Below are 12,212 nucleotides of genomic sequence, written 5' to 3'. Positions count from 1 at the left end.
GCCAAAAGTTAACAGTTTATTTACTAAGCCGACAAGTGTTTAGATTAGATATAGATTTAGTGGAAAGAACTTTGTAAGGTATAACAAAACCAAGTGCAGAGGGCTGTGGGTCTAAGTACGAGCTGTGTAGACACACATCCATTAGAGCACCCCCGTTGAATGAGCTGTAATAATCACATAGCAGTCCTATAAATAAATAGAGGCGGCTAAAGTGCTAATGTCCTGTGTTAATGTGCATACAGGACCAAGGCTCAGATATGCTTCCCGATGTACTGGAAAATAGTTTAACAGAAACTTAGGCCCAGTACCAACTCTTAGTGACAGTCGCTATCAACTTACTGTTAATATTGATTACAAACTTAATATTTCATGCCGCTTCAAATTCCGGAATAAATTATTCGATGGTACCTTTCTAGTTTTTATCGGAATATGAAAGCTTAGATAAACCGGCCAGCGCTCCATCCTTATTCCTTGGTCACGTGAAATAAGTCTTCCGATCAAGTCTCTAGGCAAAAGCACTAGTGAGGATGAAAGCCTCATAAAAAAGGTTGTATAGTGTAGTGGTTATCACTGTTGGTTCTGATCCAATAAACCCCGGTTCGAATCCGGGTACGACCTTTATCTTTTTAGAACTGTTCCACACCGATGAATAGCAGAAGCTAGCGCCATTTTATTGGGATCTGGTTGTTCAAGAGCCAAAGAGTAGTTCCAAGCAGACCCGGCTATTGGACTTCACACTATTAGCACAATACCTTGGTCAAGGTATCGACGAATATTAACCTCTGTATTTCGTGGTTGGGTTGTAATTTATATGCGTTTTTGTGTAGCCTGGAAAAAAACAAGAAACTCATCCTCTATAACTCTCATGATATCTATAGTTGTCTATAAATTTGAGCGAGATTATAGCTGTGATTGTTTTTCTTGTGTACAAATACGTATACTAATATCGATATTCATATATTTATAGGTACTACTTTTATAAGTATATTTATTTAGATATGATTAATATTAGACTTTAATTAATATATACATATGTATTTAATATTTATATGTCGAGAAATGGCTTGAGTACATTTCATCATGTTACGCGTGCTTGGCGACCTCAAGGAGATAGCGGTAAAGGTTCGGTCTGTTAGTACGTCGTGTACTTACACTAGGTGTCACAAAGTTCGTCCATTTCACACACAAGAGGGGATTGCTATCTTATATAGTTTTTGTTCTAGCTAGAAAATAAGCATGAAGGGTATCGCTGCCACCGTTGTTTGTATGCTTATAGGCACGTCGTCGGCCTTTAACGATATAGTCAACAACACACTTAGCGTGGTCGACGCGCTGCTAGCCTTTAACAACACAATCAACGACACTCATAGCGTGGTAGACACATCAGTTGTTTCAGCAGTGATTAGACCGATTATGTGGGACGTTGCTCCGGAGTTGTACGAGTACCTTAAGCGTGGCGACATCAGAAACGGCCCGTTGGATTTGTTGGTGAAAATGCATGTCAACCTTACGTCTATTAACTGGATGATCAATCAAAAGGATACCAGGCAGGTCAAGAGAGAACTTATAGCAGATTCCGTGGCGTCACAAGCAGGCTTGACTGATTATGCCACAGTGGTATGGATTGTATCTTTGAATGACAGCAATAGAGGTTTCAGCGAGGCGCCAATGGCTATCCACACGCGCGGCAGTTACATCTTAGACAAGAGAGGCACTTGTGGTGGGTGGTTAACGAAGAAGTACTATCAGTTAATCCTGAAGTTCCGGAACGGTAAACTAGAGGTATGGTTACGAGAGAATTATTACGCATTCACCGCCATGGCCATATTGCTATGGGCCAATATCGACACAATAACAGACTTCATCGCAGGTAAAGCTACGGGTGGCCTGATTAAACAGCTATGCAATAGGGGATCTGATTATACCACCATCACTAAGACTGGCGCAACCATTACATATGAGATCGGCTGGGCACTTTATACGACCAGTGATAATTGTGATACCACTGCTAACGAGCGGGAGATATCTGATTTATCTAAGTGGGCTATTCAGCAAGCAGATCAGATACACATGTTGTCGTGGTGCCAGCGCTATAAACACGGCGGTTCATGGTGGGCTGACGTAAGATTCAAACGCTGGGAAGATGGTTACTGGTGTTCCCAGAACTTATGGAGTATCCCATGCGAAAGCACCTAATGTCATACAGGTTGCTGTGTTTATCCACGTGGGATAAGATCGCAGAGGTGTGCGAATGCAGTATGGTGTTATAGACAGGTCATAATGGTGTATATAAAATAAAATATGAATATATATAGGTCAGAATAAGCTTTGTCTGGAGACTCCTCAGAAAGAAGCTTTCGAGAAGTTGAGATTAAGGTTAGTGAACGTCCAGAATTGCGAGCACTACTGAGATAGTACTAGTTTATGGCTACATCAAATGCCTCAGATGTTGGTACAAGTACTATGATTGAACAAATGGATCTTCGGATAAAGAGAAAGGTTCCTACAGGAAGGATAGCGAAGTGGGATGGTGATCTTATCGTCGATTTACTATATGGCGTACGCTAAGAACCACTAACGCGGCTCATGCAAGACAGTGGGGGACAGTGACATTATTTACAGTGTGGTACTTGACAAAAGCTCAGATATGGAGGTGATATTAACCGAGAAGAGGCATTAGAGGGTCGGTGAAGTGTTTTTTCATCTGAAACTGCGTATTTAAGAGTAACACACGAGGCAAGATAATTTTTATTTTTTAATCATATTGAAAAAGGCCCAAGTTTCGGTAAATCCAACCTAGGATGGTTTGAACTGTGCTCAGAAGGGTGCATTGTTCCCCTGATTCAAGATGGTTAAAAACCAACGAAAACTCAGGGGGATTAAAATTTCGCCTCAATTCCCTGAGCTAATGCATGACTGTTTTGTCCCGTTGGTTAATACATCGTGTTAATAACGCGGGGGTCTGCAGATAGACTCTGCTGGAAACCACTACCTGCTGTTTACCATCCTAAATCCCAGGAGCTTGACTAATATGCGACTATTTTTACCCTTGGGTATCGAACCATTTAAGCTCCATAGTCACGTGCGTATGTACTCCGACCAAATTACCATATTTCCGGAATCAGTCGATTAAAGCCTCCTAGGAGCAGTTGCTCCATGAACCTGGTTGTATAGTGTAGTGGTTATCACTGTCGGTTTTGATCCGACCAACCCCGGTTCGAATCCGGGTACGACCTGTAACCTTTTTGCCGTTTCTTTACGAGCATTTTTTTTAAAAAAAATGGTATCAATGTAAAGTTTGGCTCAGGGAGAACATGAAAACGGATATATTCAAGCTAAAATGATAACCGCACAACACACAGATATCTGGTAAAAAAAAAAAAGCTAGCAGCGAGAAGATTGCGGCTAGTAGTTTGCAGCCAAGTTGGTTAAATAGGAGACAACTTTGTCAAGCAAATTCTCATCTCTTTGGCCCCCCTGTCTTCTGGATCTCAGGCACGGTCTGCCGTGTATGTTCTTAGCCCAAGAGCCATGTCCCTTTCTGTGGACTCTGTTAACCTCGTGGTGGTAGCCAGAAGGTTCGTCTTCCTGGCTGTCACCATGGCTCGCGTGCTTCAAAACCATTTGCAGTGACCCTCCGTGATGGGCTTCCATCATCTTTAACGAGTCTCCATGGTGGGCTTCCATCACCTGCAACGAGTCTCCGTGGTGGGCTTCCATCATCTTCAACGAGCCTCCATGGTGGGCGTCAACCATCTTCCGACGAATAAATTTCTGGACATCGTCCTGATCGGGGAAAACCTCCCTGGAGAGTTCAACCAATTTTTCATACGGCGAAACCCCAGTCTCTGCAGCGGCAGCTTCGGTGCTAGTGGTTTCGGTGTCGGTTTCAACCTCGGCTGCACGGTACAACTCTCCGTCAATGTCCCCGATGTACGCCCGGTCACCGAACCCACCGACCATGTAGACATCCTCCACCATGAACTTCCCCCAGTGGGTGGTGTGGACCTGGTTCCCCTCTCTTGGGAACCACCACTTTGCATCCTTGTGTCTCTTGACAAAGCACTGCTCCAAGCTCTGGACCTCCTCCTCGGATAACTCGTCCTTGGCGTAGTGGTGCAATTTACCACGCAAGTTGACACGTGGAGAGCCGGCAGTAGAGCCAATAATACCGCCAGGGTAGGATGGGTTCACCAAGTCGTTCCCCTGGTGGTCTCCCGTTCTGACAGACAAGGAAAGAGGCGAACCCTTGGCCTCGTTGCGGAAGGTGGTCCCAATATCAACCACAATCATCACGGGATTCCCGTCATGGTGACAGTCCGCGTAGTACTCAACAAACGATACCGGTACACCAGCATGAGGACTGGATTCGGGGTAGATAGTGTTGACATTGGCAAGCGACTCGCGCTGGATTAACGTCCGCGCAACTTTTGCTGCCTCTTCTTGCGAAAACATCGCCCGGGCCTCTCCTGACTCGTGGCACGTCGTAAATGCAACGAGTGGGGCTAAAATAGCTAAAGCTTTCCACATTTTTAGGCGTTACGTAAATAAGTGGTGATTCGGTGGCCAGAAGAGGTGGAATCTGAGCCCACTAACAGTTTAAATAGCTGCCGCCCCAGAAAACGCGCGCATGACGTCAAGGGATGTAGGTGCAGGATCGGGGCTTATCGGTATCGTGAGCCAAGACGGGGAGTAGCAGATATCGGGGTTACAACATATATAGCTTTTACGGCATTGCTTATTGGACCAATTGGACTATCATGCTTTTGCGAGTTAAGGCGGTATCAGCTTGTATCTCAAGATACTCTTTAGGTGCATGGATAACAGGTATTGGTCCTTGGGGGTGGTACATGTGTTTATGAAAGAGCTTAGTCGTAGTTTGAGTTAGGCGGGAGAATATCAATCGTGGAAACAAGCTTAGCTTAGAATAAATAAGTCTGTTAGACACGGTATAAAGAGGGGTAAATTTTGTCAATTTATCGGTCTTGGCGTAAGTGATACCGCACAGAGCTAGACAGCTTTTAGCAATAATGCATGGCACTAGCCGTTTTCTAGCAATAGGTTTATGCTAAAAGCAAAGAGCCTTTGATCTAGGTAGCATTGGAAGCACTTTTTGCTATTTGTTTTCTTAAGATTTAATTTCCACCTCTCACACGCCATACAGGAGCTCAGTAATCATCACGAAGCACAGCCACGGATAGGAGCCGTACGAAATTTCTTTATGCAAATCAAATTATGGTAATATCGCCAAGAGTTGAGAGCTTTCTTGGCATTTGGGAGTGCCAAAATCGACATTATTTGATTAATACCAGTGTACGGTGTCTAGGGTCCTGATCAGCATACTAGCAGGCGTATGTTACCCTATAAAGATATCCAGCTATAGGCCCGACTTAGCGACAGGTACCAGCGGATTGAAGGCAGTATACAAAAAGCTCAGCCCTTTTGAGTTCTTTCAAGCCAAGCTCCATTTACAAGAAACGCTCCGTACAATATTATTTGATTCTTTTTCACAATGCATACAGATACGCCTGAATCGTCTTCCAGATAAAGATCTATTAAAGTTGGCACACTTTTAAGCCTTCAACAATGATTAGCAATAAATTGACACCCAGAGTAAGGAAAACCTCAGTCACAGAGGTCAAGATCCAGAGGCAACGTACCGTATAGTATTGGTCAAGGATTAATTTACAAGCCTGGTTATAAGCCAGCGCTCAGCCGTCTTACAAGTGCGCCAAGGGTTTAACCCTTCACGCGTATCGTGTTTTGATCCTCACTGACCAGTAATAGGCGATGGGCTTGTGCCAAAATTTCGCAGTATACAAGGAGAAATACCTTTACGCTTTTTATGTATTGTGAGACATCGTACCTTACCCAACCAGTAACAGTTGTACGACTAGAAGTACCATACGTAGCACGACGGACGCTTAAGCTGATAAACCCACCCCTCGGTTTATTTTTCGATCTCCCTTAAATGGAACCCGTGAGTATTGGGATAAATCATCATGTGTTTTGTGGAAGACTATTTTTGGAAACTATAGAATCAAAATAGTTATTGTGCGACTCTGAGCGGTATCTATGCAACCGTGCATATAGTTAAAGCTTTATAGTTTCATGAGCAAAGTATACATCCACGGTGATGTGTTTTAAGGAGAGTCCCATCTGGAAGACAATCACGCCTGCAATCAAAAATCCAGCACAGAAAAGCAACCCTGCTAAAATCTCCTTCACATTCAACCGCGATATGATTTCCCAGTAGTACTCGTTCATGTTGAACCGGCAAAGCGGACAGTTCTTATGAGGGGACTGATTCTGCGAGAACCATTGGACGAGGCAATTGAAGTGATAGTAGTGGTTACAGGGCAAGCAGATGATCTTGGCGTGGGCGCCAATGGTCAGCAAACAGATGGTGCAGTGGTCGGTGCGCCCGCGACGGTGGGTCTTCTCAAACCGGGGGGTATAGTAGGTGGCCAAAGAGTTGGATTCGGTGGCAAGAAACACATAGAACTCGCTGAGTTTCTCGGGAAGGAGGGTGTCTACTATAGACAGGCAGTCGATGTCCTCATACGGAGAATCCTGCTCATCTACCGTGTAGTCGCATTTATCTTTATAGTCGGTGGGGAGCAGGCACAGATCTGGAGACGGCCTAGCTTGTAAGAGCTTTCTTAGAATACCAGTGATCATTTGTCGTGGGTATGAAAGCAGAACCAAAGCGTTGCGCTGCGAACGTTTGCAGGTAGGATCGTAGATGGGCAAACTATAACCTGATCTTAGCCAAAGTGCTTCGGAATATACCTTTGAGGGGTCTAAATGTTTGATTTAAAAGGAGTTGGGGGAATGAGCTTAATGAATGGTGCTGTTCTTTGTGGAAGGTCAGAGTTAAGTGCACGTCTAAGGTCCCAGAGCTAGAATGGTTTCGTAAGGTGAGGCACTTAAAGAATTGTGGTTCTTAACAATGGAGAATGGTTCTTGTTAAGATACGGAGCAGTGTGGGTTATCAGTGGCAGCTGTGAGCGATTTTCTTGTGTTTGCTATCTTTCACTCATCGCTGTATAACATAGCGAATAAGCTCAATGCTGCAATCAGCCGTTTATCGGGAATGACATATCCGGCATTCAATTTCGTACATGTGGAGATGACCATAGCCTGGGGAATATGAAACGTGCGTAGAAATTTAAACAATTGAGCTCTACAGTGATATCAGGAAGGGTAAAAAAAGAGTCTCAGTAGATACCTCTGTATGATAAACCAATGTATTTTGTTAGCTGAGAGGATAGCCGCAAGGGGCCACCAAAGTCTGGTGTGCGTAGTAAACCCCGAAATCGCACAAACTCCCTGGATTTTGCTGCGGTCTTGGAAAATTTGGGCCTTTACGTGCCAGTCTACGATGGTGCTGTCTAGGACCTTCACTCTTTTCGTACCACTTTTCCTGAATCCAGATGTCAACGTACCCAGTATCCCGTAGAGATCCATATTACTCTACAATAACAGCGCCTTAGTTTTAGAGGCACCGCTATAGTAATAGGTGACTAACAGTACAGTCTCTTTTTCAGCCGCATCAATGTGATCTCCTATCCGGCATGCTCGATATACTACATGACCAACACCGAACCCAACGGAAGTGGCTGTGGCTATATCCAGTTGAGAAAATCAATGCAAGGATAATAGGGGCTATATATGGAAGATGAAAGGTCATGACGTTCAGGAAGGTTATAAATAGAGGTAAAACTGCAAAAAAGGCTGGGGGAATACCGGAGTTGGGGGTTTACGGGTATTTGGATTTGATAGACATTAATGGTACAGCTCTAATCTAGCAGTTTCCTGACCCATCATGCCAGGATCTCTCCAAAACCATTTATTATTTTTCGTCATTCTCTATTAATACCAGACCACATTGACAGATAAATCAATCGAAGGAATATTTGCACAATCAGCACCAAAGTCTCCAGATTTTATGGATTCAACTTCCCCTATGTCTCAGGAGTTTAGATTTCCAATTACTGGCTTCGTTCGCAGGTATCTGAATTTTAAACCAGTGCTGGTTGAGAGGTGCCGATGCCAGCCACGCACGTGACGTCTACCTACAAATTTTCCCCTCCTTACAATACTCTCATATTTTCCCCTATACCCATTTATTTTCTCGTAAAGATTCTTATAATCACCCTATAATGTACTAAAAATCTCCTATTATATAATCATGTCTTTGCAATCATTTTTACGTTTACCGACCCCTCTACTGTAGCCACTCAAGCTGTCTATCACGTGAGCATCATTATGACGTCCCTTTTTCTGAATCAACCGCTTTTCCGTCACACTCGGTTTCACTTCATCAACCATCACCATGCCATCCAGTGGACTCTACACCAGTTTGCAGCTTGCTGCGACAGCCGGGAAAGTTGCCTGTCAGGCCACCAGCATCCTCAAGCAGGATGCCTACACGTTCTACAAGACATCGGTCACCACCCAGCCGTTGAGACAGTTTGTGTTTGACTCGAACCCAGATGATCAGATGTGGGCACATCTCCACCAAGTCTCAAGTAAGGCGAGAGCTAAAGATGTCAAGATAAATACTAGAAGTGAAGCTCCCGGAAATGCTGTTTCAAATGGCACTGCTTCGCAGAAGAGAGGCTTTGCCACGAGCACCAGGGCGTATGCTAAAATAATCGGCGAGAAGGAAACCCCAGAGGTTGTGATGACCTCCTCTGAGGTCCCCGCTTCGCGCCTCGGACGCCTCTTCCACTATGGCTCGCTCGCGGCAGCGGTGGGTGCGGGCGCGGCGGCGCAGGGCCTTAAGCACATGGCCACCACCCAGACCAAGCCCTCGCTCAACAGCATGCTCTTGTCTCCACAGAACATTGTGCGCATGGCGAACAAGTTTCTGCAGATGCGCGGTGCCGCGCTCAAGCTCGGGCAGATGATGTCATTCCAGGACGCGCTGATTCTCCCGCGCGAGGTCCAGCAGATCCTCCAGCGTGTGCAGAACTCTGCGCACTATATGCCCGCTGGGCAGCTCGAGAAGGTGATGGTGGCACAGTTGGGGAATAATTGGCGTGAGCGTTACTTTGCGTCGTTTGATGATGTGCCGCTCGCGGCTGCGTCCATCGGCCAGGTCCATAATGCCGTCACCTTGGACGACTATACGCCTGTTGTGGTCAAGGTGCAGTATCCGGGCGTCATCGACAGCATTGACTCCGACTTGAACAACTTGCTCATGCTTCTTACGGCCTCGCAGCTCCTTCCAAAGGGCCTCTTCCTCGACAAGACCGTGGCAAACGCGCGTATGGAGTTGAAGTGGGAGTGCGACTACATCCGCGAGGCACAGAACTTGGTGCGCTTCCGCGAAATCATCGAGTCCACCCCAGGGCTTGCCGATGTTTTCCAGGTACCGCGCGTGATGCATAACATGTCAGGCGAAAGCGTCTTGACGATGGAAAAGATGCAGGGTGTGGAGATCGTCAAGGGTAACTGGGACCAGGCAACTAAGAACCACATTGCCTCGTCCATCATGAAGTTGTGTTTGATGGAAATCAAGTGGCAGTTAATGCAGACGGACCCGAACTGGGCCAACTTCTTGTACAACGAAAAGACAAAGAAGATCGAGTTGTTGGACTTTGGCGCTACCCGCGACTTTGGTGATGAGTTTACCCAAAACTACATCCAGGTGTTGCGCGCCGCCATCCACAAGGACAGAGACGGAGTCAAAGAGTATTCCCACAAGTTGGGCTACCTCACGGGCTTTGAAAGCGACGCGATGGTCCAGGCCCACATCGACTCTGTGCTTGTTCTCGGTGAGCCCTTCTCTCCGGAGAATAATGTTGTGGGAAAGCCGTACAGTTTCAAGTCCCAGACTGTCACTGATAGAGTCCGGGGCAATATCGGACTCATGTTGGAGCAGAGATTGAGCCCGCCGCCAGAGGAGACCTATTCGTTGCACCGTAAGTTGAGCGGAGTCTTTTTGTTGTGCTCAAAGTTGGATGCTGAGTTTGACTGTGCCGCGTTGTTCAAGGAGGTGTTGGGGTACCAATAGAGGCTAGGTCGTTTCTTGTATATATTAAGAAAGAGGCAGAGGTTGAAATTCTAGTGGGATGTAGCTTTACTGGAGTAGCTAGGAATTATAAAAGGAGCTAGGAGCTTTTCTTATTTTTTTTTTACCTTCTGCAGTCAGTGATTGAACCATCCGGCGGAAATGTCAAATCGATGTGATATTAAGTCATAGCCCAGCACTAAAACCATGGGAATTGAACGGTAGGTGTTTGTTTGGGTACATCTCAAGGCTTATGGTCTTTGAAGAATTACCCTGAGTGTTGACAGCGTAATTTTAGGTATCCGCGATACCATAGCGTCTAAATAACTAAATGTTAACCATGCATACCTTAACCACAAAGTATAATCCTTAAACCGTTTACTTTTAGTATCCAGTCCGCTAATATTGCAAAATGCCTTTTCAAAGGGTCAAGGTTTCCAGAACGGCTAGATCTCGGGACTGCGCCACAGTGGCGAATGCGGCGCAAACTTTCTTTCTTTTTCTGAAAAAAATTTCGGACGCACAAAAACATAAACCAACTTCTCCCTTCTCCTTCTCACACTCCCCCCAAGCATGTCAGACTCCGAAAGACCGTCCAAAAAGTCCAAGATCGAAGCTGTGACCTCCGTCGCGGAACTCGCTGCTGAAAAGGCCGAAGCCGAAAGCTACAGACACCCGCACCCGCTCGAACGCGTGCAGTTACAGCACCACGATGCCGGCGAATTTGCCGACTTGGTGAGACACGAAACCACCTCTGAGCAGGCGGAAAAGTTGGAAACTGGCACTAACAATCCATTTACCGGCCAGAAGTTTTCACAGCGTTACTTTGACATCTTGAAGGTCCGCCGCGACCTCCCGGTGCACGCGCAGAGGGACGAGTTCCTCCGCATCTATCATTCCACGCAGATCATGGTATTTGTGGGTGAGACCGGTTCCGGTAAGACCACGCAGATCCCACAGTTTGTGCTCTACGATGAGATGCCGCACTTGTTGGGCACCCAGGTGGCGTGCACGCAGCCGCGTCGTGTAGCCGCCATGTCCGTGGCCAAGAGAGTAGCGGACGAGATGGATGTGCAATTGGGTGCGGAGGTGGGTTACTCCGTCCGTTTCGATAACAAGACCTCGCCAACCACCATCTTGAAGTACATGACCGACGGTATGTTGTTGAGAGAGGCCATGGAGGATCACAACTTGACCAGATACTCGTGCATCATTCTAGACGAGGCTCACGAGAGAACCCTCTCCACCGACATTTTGATGGGATTGTTGAAGAACGTTGCCGAGAGACGCCCAGACTTGAAGATCATCGTCATGTCTGCCACCTTGGACGCCGAAAAGTTCCAGTCCTACTTCAACGACGCGCCGTTATTGGCGGTTCCCGGTAGAACCCACCCAGTCGAGATCTACTACACTCCCGAGTTCCAGAGAGACTATCTCGATGCCGCTATAAGAACCGTATTGCAGATCCATGCCACCGAGGAGGAGGGTGATATCTTGGTGTTTTTGACCGGTGAGGAAGAGATTGAGGACGCCTGCCGAAAGATCTCCTTGGAGGCCGACGAGCTCATCCGTGAGCAGGGCTGCGGTCCCTTGAAGGTCTACCCGTTGTACGGTTCCTTGACCCCAGCGCAACAGCAAAAGATCTTTGACCCCGCCCCTGGTCCGTTCACCCCTAACGGCAGACCGGGCCGTAAGGTCATCATCTCCACCAACATTGCTGAAACCTCCTTGACCATCGACGGTGTCGTCTATGTGGTGGACCCGGGTTTCTCCAAGCAAAAGGTCTACAACCCGCGTATCAGAGTCGAGTCATTGTTGGTTTCGCCAATCTCCAAGGCCTCTGCCCAGCAGAGAGCCGGTAGAGCCGGTAGAACCCGTCCAGGTAAGTGTTTCCGTTTGTACACCGAGCAGGCCTTCAAGCAGGAGTTGATCGACCAGTCCCACCCAGAAATCTTGCGCTCTAACTTGTCCTCCACCGTTTTGGAATTAAAGAAGTTGGGGGTTGACGATTTGGTTCACTTTGACTTCATGGACCCTCCAGCCCCCGAAACCATGATGAGGGCGTTGGAGGAGTTAAACTACCTCACCTGTCTCGATGACGAAGGCGACATGACCGCGCTCGGCCGCTTGGCTTCCAACTTCCCGTTGGACCCAATCCTTGCGTGTATGTTGATCGGCTCTCCAGAGTTTG

At 46.8% G+C, this 12,212-nt stretch overlaps 4 protein-coding genes and 2 non-coding genes across 6 annotated transcripts; 4 read left to right on the top strand and 2 right to left on the bottom strand.

The window, feature by feature from the left end:
* The first annotated feature begins 546 nt into the window (after positions 1 to 546).
* On the top strand, positions 547 to 618 carry BABINDRAFT_t86. The gene has a single exon. It is a non-coding gene; the product is annotated as a tRNA-Gln (tRNA).
* A 581-nt stretch (positions 619 to 1,199) lies between these two features.
* On the top strand, positions 1,200 to 2,319 carry BABINDRAFT_160255 (uncharacterized protein). Its single transcript, XM_019128133.1, has one exon. The coding sequence runs from the start codon at positions 1,237 to 1,239 to the stop codon at positions 2,194 to 2,196; it is 960 nt and encodes a 319-aa protein (XP_018987378.1). The 5' UTR covers positions 1,200 to 1,236; the 3' UTR covers positions 2,197 to 2,319.
* Positions 2,320 to 3,121: 802 nt separating this feature from the next.
* On the bottom strand, positions 3,122 to 4,455 carry BABINDRAFT_170599 (CREG family protein; the record flags this gene model as incomplete). Its single annotated transcript, XM_019130752.1, has 2 exons — positions 3,122 to 3,139; positions 3,895 to 4,455. The coding sequence occupies 2 exons, from the start codon at positions 4,453 to 4,455 to the stop codon at positions 3,122 to 3,124; spliced, it is 579 nt and encodes a 192-aa protein (XP_018987377.1).
* Positions 3,165 to 3,236, top strand: BABINDRAFT_t87. The gene has a single exon. It is a non-coding gene; the product is annotated as a tRNA-Gln (tRNA).
* Positions 4,456 to 6,093: 1,638 nt separating the features above from the next.
* On the bottom strand, positions 6,094 to 7,470 carry BABINDRAFT_165545 (uncharacterized protein; the record flags this gene model as incomplete). Its single annotated transcript, XM_019130348.1, has 2 exons — positions 6,094 to 6,803; positions 7,449 to 7,470. 2 exons carry the CDS (start codon positions 7,468 to 7,470, stop codon positions 6,094 to 6,096), a joined length of 732 nt encoding a protein of 243 aa, XP_018987376.1.
* An 868-nt stretch (positions 7,471 to 8,338) lies between these two features.
* Positions 8,339 to 10,024, top strand: ABC1 (protein kinase; the record flags this gene model as incomplete). The annotated part of the gene is made up of 1 exon (XM_019130347.1): positions 8,339 to 10,024. One exon carries the CDS (start codon positions 8,339 to 8,341, stop codon positions 10,022 to 10,024), a length of 1,686 nt encoding a protein of 561 aa, XP_018987375.1.
* Between the last annotated feature and the right edge of the window lie 2,188 nt (positions 10,025 to 12,212).

The sequence above is a fragment of the Babjeviella inositovora genome, assembly GCF_001661335.1.
Source record: "Babjeviella inositovora NRRL Y-12698 unplaced genomic scaffold BABINscaffold_2, whole genome shotgun sequence".
Taxonomy (NCBI): Eukaryota; Fungi; Ascomycota; class Pichiomycetes; order Serinales; genus Babjeviella; species Babjeviella inositovora.
Note: the sequence above shows the minus strand (reverse complement) of the source record. Positions and strands in the feature narration are given on the sequence as shown.

Bases quoted from the DNA above. Each gene is read 5' to 3' on its own strand.
- BABINDRAFT_160255 (XM_019128133.1), top strand. From the start codon at position 1,237: ATGAAGGGTATCGCTGCCACCGTTGTTTGTATGCTTATAGGCACGTCG.